The sequence below is a fragment of the Zosterops lateralis genome, assembly GCF_965231275.1.
Source record: "Zosterops lateralis genome assembly, chromosome: 15".
Taxonomy (NCBI): domain Eukaryota; kingdom Metazoa; phylum Chordata; class Aves; order Passeriformes; family Zosteropidae; genus Zosterops; species Zosterops lateralis.
In genome coordinates, this window is record NC_139775.1 from 5,420,778 (window position 1) to 5,438,497 (window position 17,720).

The 17,720-nt window shown below is 40.4% G+C and overlaps 1 protein-coding gene across 1 annotated transcript in view; it reads left to right on the forward strand.

Annotated features, from left to right (window-relative positions):
- The first annotated feature begins 5,365 nt into the window (after positions 1-5,365).
- BAIAP2L1 (BAR/IMD domain containing adaptor protein 2 like 1) overlaps positions 5,366-17,720 on the forward strand; it is a 35,078-nt gene continuing 22,723 nt past the window's right edge. The window contains exons 1-3 of the mRNA XM_083872537.1: positions 5,366-5,619; positions 13,989-14,064; positions 16,856-16,942. Coding sequence (XP_083728663.1) covers positions 5,569-5,619; positions 13,989-14,064; positions 16,856-16,942 — 214 coding nt within the window. The 5' untranslated portion in view covers positions 5,366-5,568. The remainder of the gene's footprint in view (positions 5,620-13,988; positions 14,065-16,855; positions 16,943-17,720) is intronic.

Genomic DNA, 17,720 nt, shown 5'->3' on the forward strand with positions numbered 1-17,720 from the left:
CACCAGGATGTTGGCTTGCTACTCGGGCTGGCTTCCAAAATAAAGTTACAGATCCCAAGGCATATTTAGATTTCAATAACATGAACATACTAACTGCACTAACACTCTTCAGAAAAAATTCCAAGGCTGTGTCTGAGCAATATAAAGGCTGTTTCATTCGCTTAGCACTAATATCTATCTTGTTTCATTATAAAGCACTTGAAGAAAGCCTTGTGCATACAGATGATGTGGATTTCTTTCCCTCCATCGTGCGTAGCTCTCTTGCCATCTAGTGGGCACAGCAGGTGAATTAAAGCACAGCAACTCTCGGCAAGAAATGAGCAGTCACAGAGTGTGTGGCTATAACAGCTTTGAATTAAATATTTCAACTAGCAGCAGAAAATTATTAGCATAGCCAGCAGGACTGCCTATTAGATTCCCTTGAACGATAAATTTTGGCCAAGTCCTAGGCAACCTCATTAAAGAAACCTTTTAAAAAACACTTTCTTCCATACCATACGTTCTTTTTAGTCTCAAAACAATAAACCACAGTGATGAAATCAGATTACAGTTAATCTTATAATATTGCCAAGCTAATTTGCAACACGAGACTATTGAGACACAGAACACATCCAAAGCCTTCATCTTCAAGACAAAAACATCTTCTCATTTTTAGTCTGGAGAAAGAAGAGTTAATAAAAAGCATCTTGCACTTCCTTGATCCAACCCCTCAAAGTACAGTCAATTAATTACATGTTTAAATTAAGCATTTGATTAAGTGTCTTCCTTGACTAGAGAGCTCAGTATCTTATTGACCTGTGAGTCCGAGTTACAGCTCATTTGCTTTGAAACCAGCCCAGGACAATGAACAGCAGGGAACAAAATGATTTTGTGCTTGCTTGCATCAATTTAAAAATGGAGTAAATCCTTTAAATGATCCAGAGCTGAATCAGACTGAAAGGGTCAGTAACTCTTCAAAAGTTTTGTATAACTCTTTCAAACGACATTTTCTGTAAGTTTTAGGGTGCTTTTTGCATTGTCAATCTTAAGGGGATTAAAATACTTGAAAAATTCCTTATAAAAATCAACAGAGGGGAAAAAAATACCTATCAATCAGAAGAGGTTGTAGAGTCCATCTAATTCCCTGTTCAAAAAATTATATTCTGACTCTGAATGTAGCTTGAAATCATCAAATAACGTGCTGTGTACATTTTTTTCCTCAATCAAGTTAAACATCTGCTAATGACGGTGGGAATGAAATAGGCCACAGCTGGCTAGTTCATGCACATGTGATTACTGCTTAGCCACAATTTATGTCATTACCTACAGTCCTACTAAGCTACTTAAAACACATGGTAAAGATCTAATGATGAGCTGATATTAATGGGTATTTACAGCATGCTTAAATTCTTTCCAAAAAATGTTTGAATATGTCTCTGACATGCAAACAGGACACATGCAGAAAATGCATCAAAATACATTAAAATATTGCTGCTTTTAAAGAAACACATGTATCTATTCAAGGGAATATTTCTGAGTACATTTTCAAAAGATATATCAACAATACCCTTTTCTCATTCCAATCTCAGTTATATAGAGCAGGCAATGCATAGAGAAATTTTTATTGTGCCTATTCATGTTCCAAAGCTTACACCCTATAAGGGAGCACCGGCCTTCTGGAGGGAATAAACATAAGCATTTATTTTGAGTGAGTCCCTCGACAGCAGTTTTGCTAAATCTATGTGATTCTGCCTTTGGCCAGCGTGGAATGAGCTGCTGGATTGGGGCCCAGAGAGGCCCTTCACAGCAGTCCCTACAGAAATCCAGGTTGGGATGCTGGCAGCCCCAGCCCCAGGCCAGCCCATTCCTGGCTGCTCCTGCTCAGGACCTGCCTGCCAGGGGCAGGAGCACCTTCACCACTGCAAGGGTGAGACCAGGACATGCTGAAATCCAAGCATCACTTATAAACAGCCAGTATCAAGGGTAACTGTTGGAATTATGCATGATTACAGTCCCTCAAACATTTCAGTTTAACACCAGGGAAGTGTAAAGTGAGGCAAGGTGGCAGGTAATGAGAAAGGAGTTTTGTTTTCTCAAAAGGTAACATTACAGTCAGAGCTCTCCTTACAAGCCAGAGGATGCCTGTTGTGCACAGGCAGTTCAGTTGGAAGGGTGACATAGGGGATAAACCAACATAAAATCTTAAACACTGTTCCCTATAACACTGTGGAAGATTTTCTTTACTTGTCAAGCTCTTTCAAATAAACCTTTCAGTTCTGTTCCTCAACTTCTCCTTCAAAATTCAACTGGATGAAGCCCTGATCAACCTAATGCTGAATTTAGCCTTGCTCTGATGGGGACAGGACCAGCTAAGCCACTAACCTGACAAGTTCCCTGAACTATTCTTGAGGTGCAGTTAGTGCTTGAGACAAAGTACAAAGAACAGACAGTAGTTATATCACAGGATGGGTTCACCACCAAAGAATATTTCCTTCTTCATATCTTCTGGCCAATAAATCCATATCTGTTAAAAGTAAGCATCAAAAAGAGGTAATCAGATTAATTTTAATTCCAATCAGTTCAGAGAGCAGATATGACTGGTGATCAGGACTAGACTCCTGCTCTGAACTCCTCTCCAGAGCAAAGTTAGCAAGTGCTCTTCAGAATCCCTAAGAAACAATACCAAAATGCACAACCTGAGAACTCAAACACCCAAACTTCAGTGTAATTGATGCATATGATAAACTATAAATGTCTACACAAAACATATATCTCACAATAGTATGTTTGTTACAAATGCTTACAGGAGTATGTAGGCAATAGAGCATGAAGCAGTATTCATTAAGTTTCAGCTTTGCAAGCTATTAAACATTCTGTCCTGATCACACCAAGCATTTTGGTGTGTTACTAGAGGACTACTGCACTCATGTTTAAATGTAAGAGCATCCTTAAGCAACTTGCAAAAATGAAACCTCATTCAAGCATCCCAAATTCCTGTTGTTTGCACACATCAGGATTGACTCCAGCTAAGTCAGTAACGTTACACTAATCTTTACACAATGTAAGATAAAAATCCCCTATTAAGAGAACAAAGCCTTTGTATTTGTATTACAAGCTCAAGGAGAATTGTTTTCCTAGTGAATTTGAAAAATTATGATTTATAGCAATGGCCTGGATACTCAAAGAACAGCCTGGATTTGGCTGGCAAATTTCAAGCTTTGTACTCACAGAGTAAAGTTAAATATACAAACTATTTATGGTTATTTTTATTTTAATCTGGAGGTAGATTAAATAATAGATGTAATCATTACCCCAAATTAAGGATTCTGCCCTGCTAGCTTCATTTCCCACTTAGGAATTCCTTAAAGAATGTTTTTTCTAAGTTTCTTTTTCTTTTCTCCATAGCTTTACTATTGGTATAATACTGCATTATTTATTTCCATCTTTCTTTTTTTTTTTTTTTTTTTAAACAACGAACAGCACTAAAAACACACAAAAAAGACTACCTAAAAACCTCTAAAAAAAACACATGCTCAAAAAGACTACAGAAACAAATACCAAAGGTCATACTAAAGACCAAAGGTCATATGCAAAAGTAGGAAATTCAGTAGAACTTTAAAATATTTACATCTGTACATAAAGTAAAAATAAAGACCTGTACAAATGTATATTGTGAAATGCTGAGCATTCCCACAACATGTTAAGTATCGTAACAACTTAAACTTCTGCCTACATAAATTATCCATATTGTTTCTGTCAAATATGCATACTCCATTTACACTCACATTTTAATTTACTATGACTGAACTCAGCAAGCCAACTGGAAGCAAACACCCTGAATCCTGGGTGAGCTCCCAGAGCTCCACAGCGATGAGAGGAAAGAGAAATGCCATGTCCCCAACAGGAATAAAACACTCCCTGCTGTACACTGCACTCCCAGCTCCTTTAGCAGGAAACAGGGAAGGAAAAGTCCTTTTCGGCATCTTCCTTTGGGTAGCTGCTCCCTCAACTTTGAACACCAGCCTATTAGGGAGTAACATCCTTTCCAGGCACTGGCATACAGTAACACAAAAGCCGGTAGCACCCAGTCTGTTTTCAGAGTTGTGACAAACTCTGCAGACAAGAGACTTGGGAATAAGCAGTGTGACTCCTCCTGCCATGCTGAGGGAAGCAGCCGCATCACATTTGAGAGGACTGTTTGTACAAGCAAACACTGCTTAGAGGGAACATCAGCTGGGCCCAAAACAATCCATTATGGCCATAGGATAACATTAGAAATTAAACTGAAAAGCAATTAACGCCATACATACCAGAAGTCTGTAAAGACCTCACCTGGGAATATGAAGTCTCCTAAACTCCCCTTTTCTGCCCTGCATTTTAGCTGCATTCAAGATAACACCTTAACTGCCCCCTTTTTCCCTCTATGCTAAATATAATTGTAATTCTAAAGGCACCTTCACGCGCTCAAAAACACTTTTGCAGCTCTCCAAAGCCTGCCACAACTTCCTCCCTCACCAAAGTCCAATATCTAGGATTCTGACCCAAAGAGCAGTTTTTTATTGCTGCAATAAAGTGAAGGGAACAGAGGGAAAGACGGCGAGCAGGAGGAGGACAGGCAGCGTGTGAGGAGGCCGGTTACACCCCACACGCTCAGTACCCACCACCATGTCCTAGTTTTAAATACCCACGGTTGTGAAATTCCCACAAAGCCCTTCAAGACAGTGCCAATATTACTTTATCAGAAAGATATTCCAACCAGCATACTTTAGCCTCACAATCTCTTGACAATTTATGATCCACAAAAATTTACGGCTTCGCACGGCCTTCCTCACCACTCCTCTCCATGAAGGACTGGCAAGCCAGGTCACAGAGGAAAGATGACTGGGGCAGTGTTTTATTGGGTGTGTATTTAAAACAAATAGAAAACTCCAGCGTGTAGCAGGAAGCTCGGGCAGTGCACCAGACCCGGGCTGGGGAGAAAAACATTTGTGCCCATTCCTGAGGGGCTCTCAGGAATGCAGGTCTCTGCTTTCCCCCGTGTGGGGCTGCTGTGGGAGGGAGCAGGGGGATCACCCCGCGCCTCATTACCATCGCTAATTCATTCTGACTAATTCATTCCTACAGAACCCTCATTTAATTGCTTTGAGGAAAAGTTTACCACCGACTTTGCGGGGTCCTTAGAGCAGAGCTGCTCTCAGAACGCTTCCACACAGCCCAGGCTGGGCTCTGGCAGCGGGACAGGGGCTGCCGGCGAGGGAAGCGGGGAGGAGGGCGAGGGTGAGGATGAGGATGGAGGCGGCGCTCGGAGCGGGCGGCGGCGCCTCAGGTAGGGGCGGTCCGTGCTCTCCGGCCGAGCCGAGCCGTGCCCGGTGCTGCGAGCCCGGCCCTCCCCTCCCGCCCGCCGAGCCAGTCCTGCCGCGTGGGGAGCGGCGGCGCGCAGGGCCCGCCCCGGCGGCGCTGCCCGGCTGGTTCCGCCAGTTTGTGACAGCTCGGGCACGGCGAGCCCAGGCTGCCGCCGCCGCCGCCGCGCTGCGCTGGGCCGGGCCGGGCCGGGCCGGGCCGCAGGAACGAGGGCTCCTCGCCGGCACCATGTCCCGGGACCCCGAGGAGGTGAACAAGCTGACGGAGAACACGTACAAAGTGAGTGCGGGCCGGGGAGGGGCTGCCCCGGCGCCGCCACCTTTGCCCCGCACCGGGGGCCGCGGGAGACGCAGGGCAGCCGGGGCTCCTCACGCGGAAACGCGGCCAACTTTTATCTTTTTTTTTCTCTTTACTTTTTCCTCTTAACTTTTTTTCCCTCCTCACTTTTTTCCCCCTCTTTACTTTTTTTCTCTTTACTTTTTTTCCCGCTTTACTTTTTTTTTCCTCCTTATTTTTTCCCCTCTTTACTTTTTTTTCCTCTTTATTTTTTTCCCGCTTTACCTTTTTTCCCTCTTTACTTTTTTCCCTCTTTACTTTTTTTTTCTTTTTACTTTTTTCCCGCTTTGCCTTTTTTTTCCTCCTTACTTTTTCCCTCTTTACTTTTTTTTCCCTCTTTACTTTTTTCTCGCTTTGCCTTTTTTTTCCTCCTTACTTTTGCCCCTCTTTACTTTTTTTCTCTTTTTTTCCCCTTTACCTTTTTTTTCTCTTCACTTTTTCCCCTCTTTACTTTTTTTCTCTTTACTTTTTTCCCGCTTTACCTTTTTTTTTTCCCCTCTTTACTTTTTTTTCCTCTTTTCTTGTTTTTTTGGGTTTTTTTGTGGTTTCGTTTGGGGTTTTTTTTCCCCTCTCCTTTCTTTCCTCCCTCTTCGTTTCGAGGCGGCTTCCAGACTGGTTTGTGCCTCTCCAGCGGGCTCAGTTCAACAGCCAGCCCTAATTCCCTCGGTGTGTTTTGGTGATAAGGTGGTTTGGAGATCCTGTGGTTCTCTGCTTGAACCGTTTCTTCATACGGGCTAGAGCCTAAAAATGGCTTAACGCTGAATTAAGTTGTTTGCCAGCGTCCCGAGCTGATAATCAGATTTATAGTGGTGCACCCCAGCACTGCCTCAAAGTACCGACTGCTATGGGGAGTTCAGCTCATGTTGGGAGGCTTTTAAACTTTCCAAAATGCCTCGTTATTTGTAGAGTTGAAAATATTTTGTTTATGGGCACCAGACACTTGTTCTGAACTCTTTCTCCTTATAAACGCACTCCTTCCAAAACACAGCAATTCTAATCGGGAAAAACTCCCTTGAAAATCATACTTTTGGTCGGCTAGTGAAGTAATCCATAATTGTGTCTGTAATCCTCATTCTATACAGCGTGTTGTACCAGAGAACTCAAATTTGCATGATTGAATGCATTTGCAAATTTAACTTACAGCTGCACTGCACTTGCAGCTTTCAGCCCTAAGGAAAGCTTTCTGATGGATTGTTCTATTTCAATATTTACTATTTTTTTTCTGGTGTATTATCAAATGTTTTCACATTTCTGAAGATGTTTTCATCAGCATTTAAAGGTTTCTGAAAACATTTACTAGGAGTAAATTTTTCTGTTACTTTTGTTGTTCCTCAACACACACTTAAGTCAACTTTACCCCTCCCTTTAAGCAGTCCAGTTATACTGCAGTCATGTTGTATTTGCTGTTTACTTACTTTGGGCTTAGATATCAAATTCATGCAAAACTACTGAAAAAAAATTGAGATTATCTGGCTGTAAATTTTGTCCTCTAGAACCAGAGCAGATAAATAGTCTGGTGCTTTTTGGTATCAGTTAGGTTTGTGGCAAGGCCATAAGCAAACATAAATTACCCTCTCAGAAGAGCACCCTGTAAATACAGGCTCACAGAGGAGAAACCTGGGAAGTTGACTGTTCAGGGCTGTGCCAACAAAGGAATGGTCTGCTCTGTTGACTTCCAGAATGCAGTCAAAACAGTTTTACGGAGGAGAGGGGAGAAGATCTCCTGTGTGTTTTAATGGATATAATTTAAAATAGGCTTTAAAGGAATGAGAGACCTCTAAATAGCAAAACCTTCCCTGTTACTCAGTAGTTATTTCCTGGGAAAGTTTACACTTTAGTTTTGTTTTCTCGACTAATTCAAAGGGATCCTTAAGATTGAAATAACCAGGAAAACCACAAAGGAATACAAAGTTAATGTTGACAGTGTGATGAAATGTCTCCTCTGTAGGTATTTGAGAGGTCTGGCATGTTGCATCACATAGCTCGTACTCACAGGCCTGGAAACCCTCCTGCCCTGCCTTCATTAAAAATTGAAACTTTATCCAGATAAGGTATAAAGCCTGCTTCAGCTAGAGTATGGATTCAGGGTCCACTTTAAAGCAGTTATTTTTGTATCAAAGTTGAAATCTTGAAAACAGTTGGATATCCTTTAGGGGCAGAGAGCAGGAGCCTGTGTATTCAGCACTGGCTGGGACTGTAATCACAGCTCCCCCATCTAAAACAAATGAACACCTCTTTGTGCCATGCTCCAGCCTGTGTGGAGAGTGTGTTCTCCTTTGTTCAGCAGTGCTCATGGCACTTCTGCCCTTGCCTGAGCCATCCTAGCCGTGCACTGCCTCAAACACCGTGCTGGGATGGGTAAAATCCAGAGCAGTGCTTGTGCTTCTCCCTCCTGGAAGAAGAAAGGCTTGGTCTGGGGAAGAAGCAATTCAGTGCAGTGCAGTGATGGCATCTGTGCTACAGGACCAAATACATGCTTAAGACTTCTCAAAAAAAATCAAGTTTTGGGTTACCTGGAAAAATAGTAGAAAATTAAATGAAATACCTTGCTATTTTCAGGGGGGTAGGAGAGTGTTGTGTGATTTTTTTTTTTCTTTCTTAGAGTGCTAATTCATTTGATTTATTAAATACATAGTAACCTGTGTTATACCAAGCTTCAAAAATATATTTACAGAAGCCATCAGGTGGCTGAGTAATGCCATTTTATTTTTATCTTATTCTTCCTTTCTTCTGGCAACAACATCAGAAAGTGAACACCTCAATGTTTTTCAGCTAACCTGACTCAACAAACAGCATAATTCCCCAATGTGTGTGCACACGCCAAAACCAAGGGCTGACATTTTACCCTTTATGTAAGAGCTGAAGAATCACTTGAACGCATGATAGGAATGGCACGTGCACAATGAAGCCCAAGGGTGTGGGAGCCTGTGACTAAAGAGGGCCAGAGCCTCCCTCCTGCCGAGGATCTGCTCACAGGTTCCCTGGTATGACACTGCCCTGCCCTGGCAGCTCCCTCTGGGGACACTGTGGGACCCCGTGAGGCACAGATGGTCACCCCAGAAAAGTGGTTTGTAGTGTCCTTGCAGCCCTACTGTAATACACAGAGTGCAGGGGAAAGGGGACGGGACAGGAAGGTGCTGAGGTGCAGACCTGTCCTTCTGCCTGGATGGGCCGAGGGCTGTGCAGGCAGCTCACGGAGTGTTCCTGTGGGGTGAGCTTTCCAGAGCTCTTGACAATGGCATGATTGGTGCTGCTCATCTTGGATTTAAAAGATATATCTCTCTGTATTCAAGTGAACCTTACCCTGAAATTTTGATTATCAACCAAAGCTCAATTTAAAAAACCCTAATACATCTTCCCCCAAAAAAACTGCTTTGTTCTCCTCAGAGGCAGTGAGAATTATTTTGGTAGGCTGTATTGTTTTATCATGGAAATAGATCTGATAAATCCAGTTTAAAATCCAAAATTCCGTGATTCTGTATTTTAAAAAGACTCACAATTATATTAAACTACAGGACTTATGTATTCAAATTCACCTATGGTGCCAGCAGAAGCTGCCGTCAGGCTGTTGCTTTGCATCCCTGCATTACAAATCTAACTTGGAGGAAGAGGAGCCTTTGAGAGTTTGTATAAAATCCAGTTCTTCCTCAGTACAAATTATCTCTTCTGCCCTTACTTAGAGTTATGCCTACTTCAGGTCTATCTTTGGGCATGTGTTCATAACCTGAAAAGGTTTGTACTTGAAATACACTGATGGATGATGTATTAATGTTTCTCTTCAACAAGAAATGTTTCTTCAAGACAACTAATAATTAGTCATAAGAATTAATTTTTTTGAAAAAACACTGGCATCTTGATTTAGTCTTTTCCATTCTGTTAAACCTGTTTTAATATTAAACTAACATACAAATGAGATGTCTTAATATGAGATGTGCTAAGGGCTCAACTGTGCCCTTCTGAAAACTGTATTATGGAATTCTGGAGCTAAAGGAGATGAAATGCACTAATGCACAAAATGCTTCAAGTGCAGTAGAGCACAGTATTATTTCCTTTTTGTACAACTTTTGAATCTTCTCAAGGGGGTTCTCAGATATAATGTGACAACACTAAAGACTTCTTTAAAAATTTACTTATTTTCAAATTGAGAAATAACAGTTTAAATCACTAGTAGCTATACAGAGCTTGGCTATGAATAGTGTAGTGATGGTAAAAAGCTGTAGTGATGGTAATAGGAGTGATGGTAGACATCAAGATCTACTTTTCTCTGGTAGTTTTCTAATTTCAGAAGTCTAACCAAATACATTGTTATTCACTCTTGCAGGAGTGCCTGCAGGATGTAAACTTGAAACTGCAGGGAGTCTATGCATTGTTGAGTTGTGTTCATACCTGCTGAGCTATTGTTCAGTGAGGTGTGTCTCTAAGTAAAAAGCAAAGCTGAGCATTTACAGGAAGGCACTTCTACAATGGCTGTCATTTGTTTTGAAGATTAGCGTTGTTTATATCGCTATCAGGAACTACAGAAGATATAATACCCACACACAAGTGGAAATTGAGGGCTTCTTCCTCTTCAGCTAGCTCCATGCTATAAGGCTGGATAACTCACACTGGTTCCGTGTGGTGAAAGGAACACAGAAACTCTTCAAACAGATTCTATGAGGATTTAATGACTCGAACGACCAGAATAAGTTTCTCTTATGCTTTTTTTCCCTTGGAAGGTCGATTTTGCCAGCTCTGAAGGTCTCTGCATAAAAGATGTTTCCAGTTGCCTGTTTTGAAAATGTTTCCCTTTATTTCCATTCATCCTAAATAATAGAAAGCTGTAGGATCTGATCGTGGGCCTCCTCTTCTCGTTAATTATTCTGTTCATGAGAGGTAGTGTGTCACTAGAATATAGGACACACGATTGACAATTAGGAGGCCCTGTTTGTGTGCTTCACTGTACAGGCAAATGATGTGTTGGGAGCCACTTTATCTCTCCCAAGCTCTCTCTCACTTCATAATGTTTATTTGGATTAAGACAATGGTTTTATTTATGTGTCCTTGTACACAAAGGCAGATAAAAATGCTGTTATTTTCTTTTGACAATTTTAAAGACTTTTGACAATTTTAAATTCATTGCTCTCCTGATCAGAAATTTTTCTTTGTTCCTCTGTCCTCCTTTTCAAAAAGTTTTGAGATCTGACTTTATTGTATGATTTGAAACTTTGCACTGGTGTTCAGTCCCGCTCATTTTTGCAACCTTTTTGTTGGACTAAAAGTAAGAGAAGCTATAAAACTGTAAGACATGGTAAGAAAAAGTAGCTGTGCAAATTGATTTGAGTTGCTCTCGTCCCCTATAACTTCTGAAGCTGAATAAAATACTACAATAATTGTGATTTATCTGAAATGTCTTGGTAATATCAAATCTGTAGCTCATTCTGAAGAGGGCATTGCCTGTGACAGCTTCCTTTTTTGATAAAGTGCTCTAGATACTTCTGGACTTCGAAGACAGCCAGTGGTTACCTCTGGTTAACTGTATAGAAAGATCACTAGAAGCATGGCCAGGTTTTTCATTTGCTTTGAGAATCTAGTCTTCAGTAGAAAGAAAAAAGATCGCATATTATGCTTTTTTTCTAATGTATGAAAGGGAAATAATCTGAGAATTACTTCATCAGGTCATCTTGGAGACATGGCAGGGGGGTCAGGGAGAGTTGAGGTTTTTTCTATTGAACACAAACCCTTGATTGAGGTGAGCCTTGCCCAGTGCTGTGAGGACCAGCTGATAGCCATGAACCTCTGTGTGAAGCCAGGCAGTGGAGTTTCCATTGCAGAGGTTTTCTCCATTTCTCAGGTGTTCACATCCAGGGACTGGTCCTGCTAACAATCAACCACTGTGGCAGTGCAAAGCCTGAAACACTGCCTGGGCTGATGGAGAAAAGATCCATTAGTTGTGCTCCTTCCAGCTGCTGCAGGCACTGGCTGTAAGTTGTTTCTCCACCTTTCCCAGGAGTTTTCTATGTACCTTGAGCAGATGTGATGTCCTGGAGCTCTTTCTCTGAGTTCCCTGTGTTCCACTGGACCTGCTGTGTCTCCTGTAACACAGGTCTGTGTCTGCTGTACACAAATACCTGCTAGGGATCAAGGTCTAGTGAAAAACAACAGCTGTGGGGGCTGGCTTCAGAGAGGGGAGCTGGTAAGGGTAATTTTATTGGGGTTTGTTCACTTCCTTCTGAATGAAAACAACTGACACGGGTGCAATCACTGGTTTGAAATCACTGGTGAGTTAGAAGATGTCAAGACGATTGGAATCTTTACCCCTGAATGCTTTAGACAGTCATTTCAAAAATCAGTACTTCAAGGCCAATAACTATCATGTTATTCTTAGAATTTTGGGGTAGGTGGCAATACAGAGTTTTACTCTGTAATTTTTTGAGGAACAGGGTTAGCATAGGCAGAATCTTTCAAGATTATTTTCAGTATAGGGTGGCAACTCAAGGTGGCATTGAGATTCTTACTTGCCATGGACACACCCCATCATGGTGCATCTTTTTTTCCCCACATACTTGAAAATACAGGACTCTTTATCCTGAAACAATCCCCTAATTCATCTTTTCTTTTTTTTTTTTTTTTCCCTGTGATTCACTGACTCCACGTAAGTCAACAGACTGTCTTTAGTACACAGCTGGGAAGAAATAGCAAAAAGTTGGAATAGGAAGAAACAACTTGCTCCTTGGAACAAGTGTCTCACAGTCAGAGTGCCTCAGCCACAGCAGCAGCACTGACAGGAGCAAATTCAAGAGCTGAGGCAGGAGGAGGGATGTTCCCAGACACCAGAGCCTGAATATCCATCCTGTGAAGTTGTTAGAATAGCCCTTGGCATTGTTGGCTCAACCTGAAACAGCTTTCCCAAATGATTTCTGGATGTGGTTTGTGAGTTAACACAAATCAAGGGCCTGGGGACAATAGATGGTTTGTTTGCAGTGATTGCATTTCGGTGGGTGAGAGTTTAATGGGACAGACCAGAAAACAATCCCTGTTGCATTTAATTTGTACACAAAGGCAGTGAGGCCAGGTATTGTTGTTCTGTGGCTGCTTTTGATGTAATTTATGCTATACTAGTATTGGAATCTAATAGTTTTATATATTTTTAAAATAACTATCTTTCTACTTGATATGACTGTTAAAGTATTATTTGAGTTAATCCTTCACTTTTTATGTTCAGCAGAATTCAGGTATAGTGCTGTCTTTGAAAAATAATAAAATCCTGTCTGCATGACCTTGCCCAAAACTCAGACAAATGTGACAGTATTGCTGTTCTTTTTAGGTCCACCTGTGTACTAAACATAAATATTTTCATTCTGTTAGTAGTAAAACAGACAAAAGCTTGATAGTATTTCACTTCTCTTGAGTCATATTTCTTGTAAACAAAACATATCTGTTTTGAATTCCTTGAACTTGACAGTTCTGCTGTGTGAACAGTACTGAGTGGTGTCATAAAAGTATTGCCATAAAAATAGTAAGAATAACAGAATGGTGTCTACAGGTATGTCATGATCTTCTTTTCATGACAATATAATTTCACAGGGTAATGTCATAGACATAGTTTTGTTAGGAAGATTGTAGGGAAAGGAAGTCTAGAATCAGGTTGTAGAATTTGCTAGGAATGAGAGCAGTCCTGCCTGGAGCTGCTGGATTGTTGATTCTGGTTGTTTCAGCCAGTAATTTTATTTAACAGTGAAAGCAGCTGCAGTGGACTTTTTCCCCCTTCTATTTAAATAAGGTCATCATTTCCATTTTCTTTCTGAAAAAAAAATGGCTTTGCAAAATTTCAAACAAACAAAAAACACAGAAAAAGCCCCCCAAAATAGCTAATTTTCCTAAATGCATCTGTAACACAGAAACCATGAAGAATATGAACCAGAGATTTGGTGAAATTTTTATTCTTTTCTAGCATATTTTGCAACTCAAGTCTTGAACCATTGTTAGAAAGTTGTTGTCTGAATTTATGAAACAATTAGTGGATAAAGGTTTTTCTCTCATTCCAACAGCACTTACCATAAAAGATGGTCTTGCACAAACTTTGATCACACACTTGACATCCTTTTGTATTAAAAACAGCCAGACTCCTTTTCATCCCCTGTTGCAATAGTTTAACTTTTTTTTTCTCCCATTTGTTGATCTAAAATGCTCAGTTTCTTCTCTCAAATCCTCCAATTTTCATCTATCCATGGATTTCTCAGTTGTAAACTAGGCCTCAGTGGCACTGAGATTAATATTTCCATCCGCTGTGGAATTGCCTTGGTTGTAACACAGATTTTGTTTTCTTTCACTAGAATGTTATGGAACAGTTCAATCCTGGACTGAGGAATTTAATAAATCTGGGGAAGAATTATGAAAAAGCTGTTAATGGTAAGTTTTCCAGGTGCTACATTTAGAAAGAATCTTTAATTCTCATTTAAATATATGTATTGGATAGGACAGTTGTGTATATAGGCTTAATTCTCAAGTTGAACTTTGGATGTGTTTAATTAAGAAGAAAAAAAATCCAAGTAACAAGCTGAAATACACAAATATATGTACCTTCTCTCCAGTCATTTGCAGTTTTTCCACTGTCCTGGAGAAGTTGCATCACAAACACATAGATAGAGCTCCTGCAAAACAAACTGAAAGTGGGTTTAAGTAACCCATACTGGAATAATAAGTGGAAAAAAACCAAAGTTATGTAAATTAGGTGTTATATTTTTTCTCTCTGAAAATACCTTCCAGAGATATTTTACATTCTTAGATCTGTTCCTGCTCACCTACACACGTCACCACTTAGGTAACCCTGAGTACAGAACAATGTGAATTAGTTCACGTTGCAGCAGTGGATTGATTTTTGTTTTTGTTGTTGTTGTTGTCCATACTAATCCTGATGGTATCTTTTTCACTGAGTCAAAATCAAAATGAATTTGAATTTAAGGACCGGTCTCTCAAACATTTTAGAATATAATTGCCTGCTTCCATTACTGACTTCACAGAAACAATCTAAGTGAGGCTTTCCAGGACTGGGCTCCAGACTCCCGGAGCCTGCACTGGGACCTAGCAGAGCCTGCTCCATTTCCCCATGCAGACTTGTCAAACTGCTTGATACCATATTAAAGCCATGTAAAACCTCTCTTATTTTGCCTCACTCAAGCCTGTGGCACATCTTTCCCCTCTGTGTAATGTAGTCCTCTGAGAAATGGGATCCTGCAGAAGCAGTGCATAGCCAAGCAGACATCTCTCTTTATGCAAATTTTAGACTTGGCTTGAGAAAAAGATAAAACCAAAGCCTGTTGGAGATGAAAATAGGGAAATGTTGACTTATTTGTGGCAGTGCTTGATGGATTAACATGTGGTTCCCTAGTACCTGACCTTAGGAATTACAGGTAGTACCAGAAGTAATAACAAGTGTTTTCATATTAATTTGAAATATTTCTCTGCTGGTTTCTGAGGGTTCTGCTTTTCACATGCTTTGCTGTTGATATGTTACATTTTGGATTTTGTTACATTTGCCTTTAAGCCTAGCTGATAAGGCATATCTAGCATGAATGCTTAATTTCAAATGAATATTTACAGTGTTGCAACAACAGTTGCAAAGTCATCTTTGGACTCTCATAAATTGCTAATCTTTCCACCATCGTTTCTGAGTGGTGTAAATAGATCTGTAACAAGGAGTAAATACTCTGTTGCTAATCAAACACTTTGCAGCTTTCAAAAAAAATTGGAGTACGCTGACAAAGAACATAAAACTTACAAGAACTCCAGATATGTTTATACTGTATTTTTCTACACTTTGAGGACAAAAGGTCAGAAAACCCTCCCTTTCTGCAAAAATAATTTATATGCCATAGTACTGGTGAAGGGCCAAGCAGGGTTTTTGATTTAGCTTGGTTAGCACAGGGAAAATTACACATTTCCTTCCTATTTTAGTGCTTGTGTTAGGAGAAAAGAGTGACTTGGGACTGTCTTGAGAAAACACAGGTAGGAGGAGTTGGACTGGCATCAAATCCTCTTGTACAGGTGGCACACTGCTCCATCAGCAGCACCAGTATAATTCTTCTGCTCAGAACGTTTGAGTACAGAGCACCTATGAGACAGAGCTTAGGCAGAAGTCGCCCTTTCTAATGCAGCAGAGCCTCAAAGAGAATCTTTGTTTGATTTGGAAAATTTTCAGGCTTCTCAGTGAACATATTGTTATGCAACCAAAGATGTCACCTTACTAGTAAAAACTGTAAAATACAGACCTGTAATTGGCTATTATATCCCTCTCAGGAAAAAAAAAGTATTCTAAAGTCAACAGCAACGCTCTGCTTGACTTTCACTTTAGGTCAAGAACGTACTACTGCAAAAAAAATATGACAAGTAACTTCAATAAGTTATTTTTCACATTAAAGCTTGCCGGTTTGTCCTTGTTATTTCTTTCCTTTGTGGTGTGCAGATCAGTTCTAGACACTGGAGATGCAGGGCATACTATTCCCTGTGTATGATATTCCTCCCCACCGACCTCCCTGCAGCTTCAATCCCGACATTTCTGTGTTCATTCCAGTGAAACTGGCTTTGCTGTTTAAATCAGCCCTAAGCAGGCAATGATTAACTGGGAATAACTGAAACTTTGTGGTATATATTAGAGCTTCTTGGTTCCTGTAACAGCCAGCTTTAGAGAGAAATGATGATTTGTTTTTGAGGGGCTCCACATCTCCCTGGGACAAGTGCAGGTCCATGGTGCCATGGCCAGTTGCCATTTCCCAGGTCCCTGCTCTGGTTGGTCACCAGAGGAAACCTCAGCACTTTTAGGAAGTTTGGGATTGCAGTTTGGGTTTCTCCAACAGTTTTCTCTGTACCAAGGAACTTTGCTATGTCCTGACCAATGGCTTATGGCTAACCCTCCCCGCTGGATGCTGATTGCCTCTGGGTATGCAGGGGAGTTGGAGCTAAATACCAGGCAGAAACTTCATTAATATATTCTGTTCTGTCTTTGTTTCCTGGTTTCTCAGATCAGCAGGGAGCACAGGGACTTCAGTAACTTTCTCTGACAGAAGGATTTCCTTTTTACCATATGCCCCTCTCTTACTCTGTGCTCTGAATGACAAGACTTCATAGGATCATACATTAATAAAAATTGAAGATATTTTGATTCTTTTATTAACAGTTGTATGTTTTTTTCACTCACCCTCAGTTATGGTAGTGGCTGGAAGAGCATATTATGATAGCCTTGCAAAGATTGGGGACATATCAGCAGATTCTCCAGTTTCTAAAGAATTAGGTAAGTGAAATTTTTTTTAAATTACTCCGAAGTATAAACTTTATTTTTGCTTTCTTGCTGCCAGTTCACAGAACAAATGTGAAGTAGATAAGGATCAGTAAAAGTATGTTCTACTCTGATATAACACGGATGGAAGGGATTAGATGCCTTTAAGGTGTATTATTTCTCAAGACGCTTGAAATGCTTTGACAAAATTACCTTTTTTTCCCCTCTTTTTGTGAATACATGTCTTCCTATGCATTCAAAAGCATGTATTTTTAAGCTCGTATAATTCTAAAGTAAATACAAAAAACCATGTATCTTGATTTTTAATGCAGAGGTGAACTTTGAAATACTTTTGCAACAGAAGATTGGTATGAGGAGTCCTCCTGTACGACAGCAGTTCTAAACTAAAACAATTTTCTGGTTGAGTGTCATTGTGAAGGGTTCAGTTTTACTTCACTACTTTTGATCGAGTGTATCACTAAAAGTTCTTAGGTGCATTTATATTTATTTTCTACCTGAGCTTTTGAAAGAGAAACTGTAGACTCAAAGACAGATTAATTTTACATTAATATAAATCCACATCAAGTTCTGTACTCTCCTGAAAATAATTTCTGAATATTTGAAAGATCAGCAGCAGCACTTGACCTTAACAACTTCACTTTTGTAGGCTGAGCAGTATAATTACAACACTGGGCAAAGGAGTACAAAGTATTTGGAAGATTTCTGACAAAAGATTCTCATGTCACTGCAAAGCAAAGAACTGAGACCTGGGGAAACATTCACTTAATGCCTT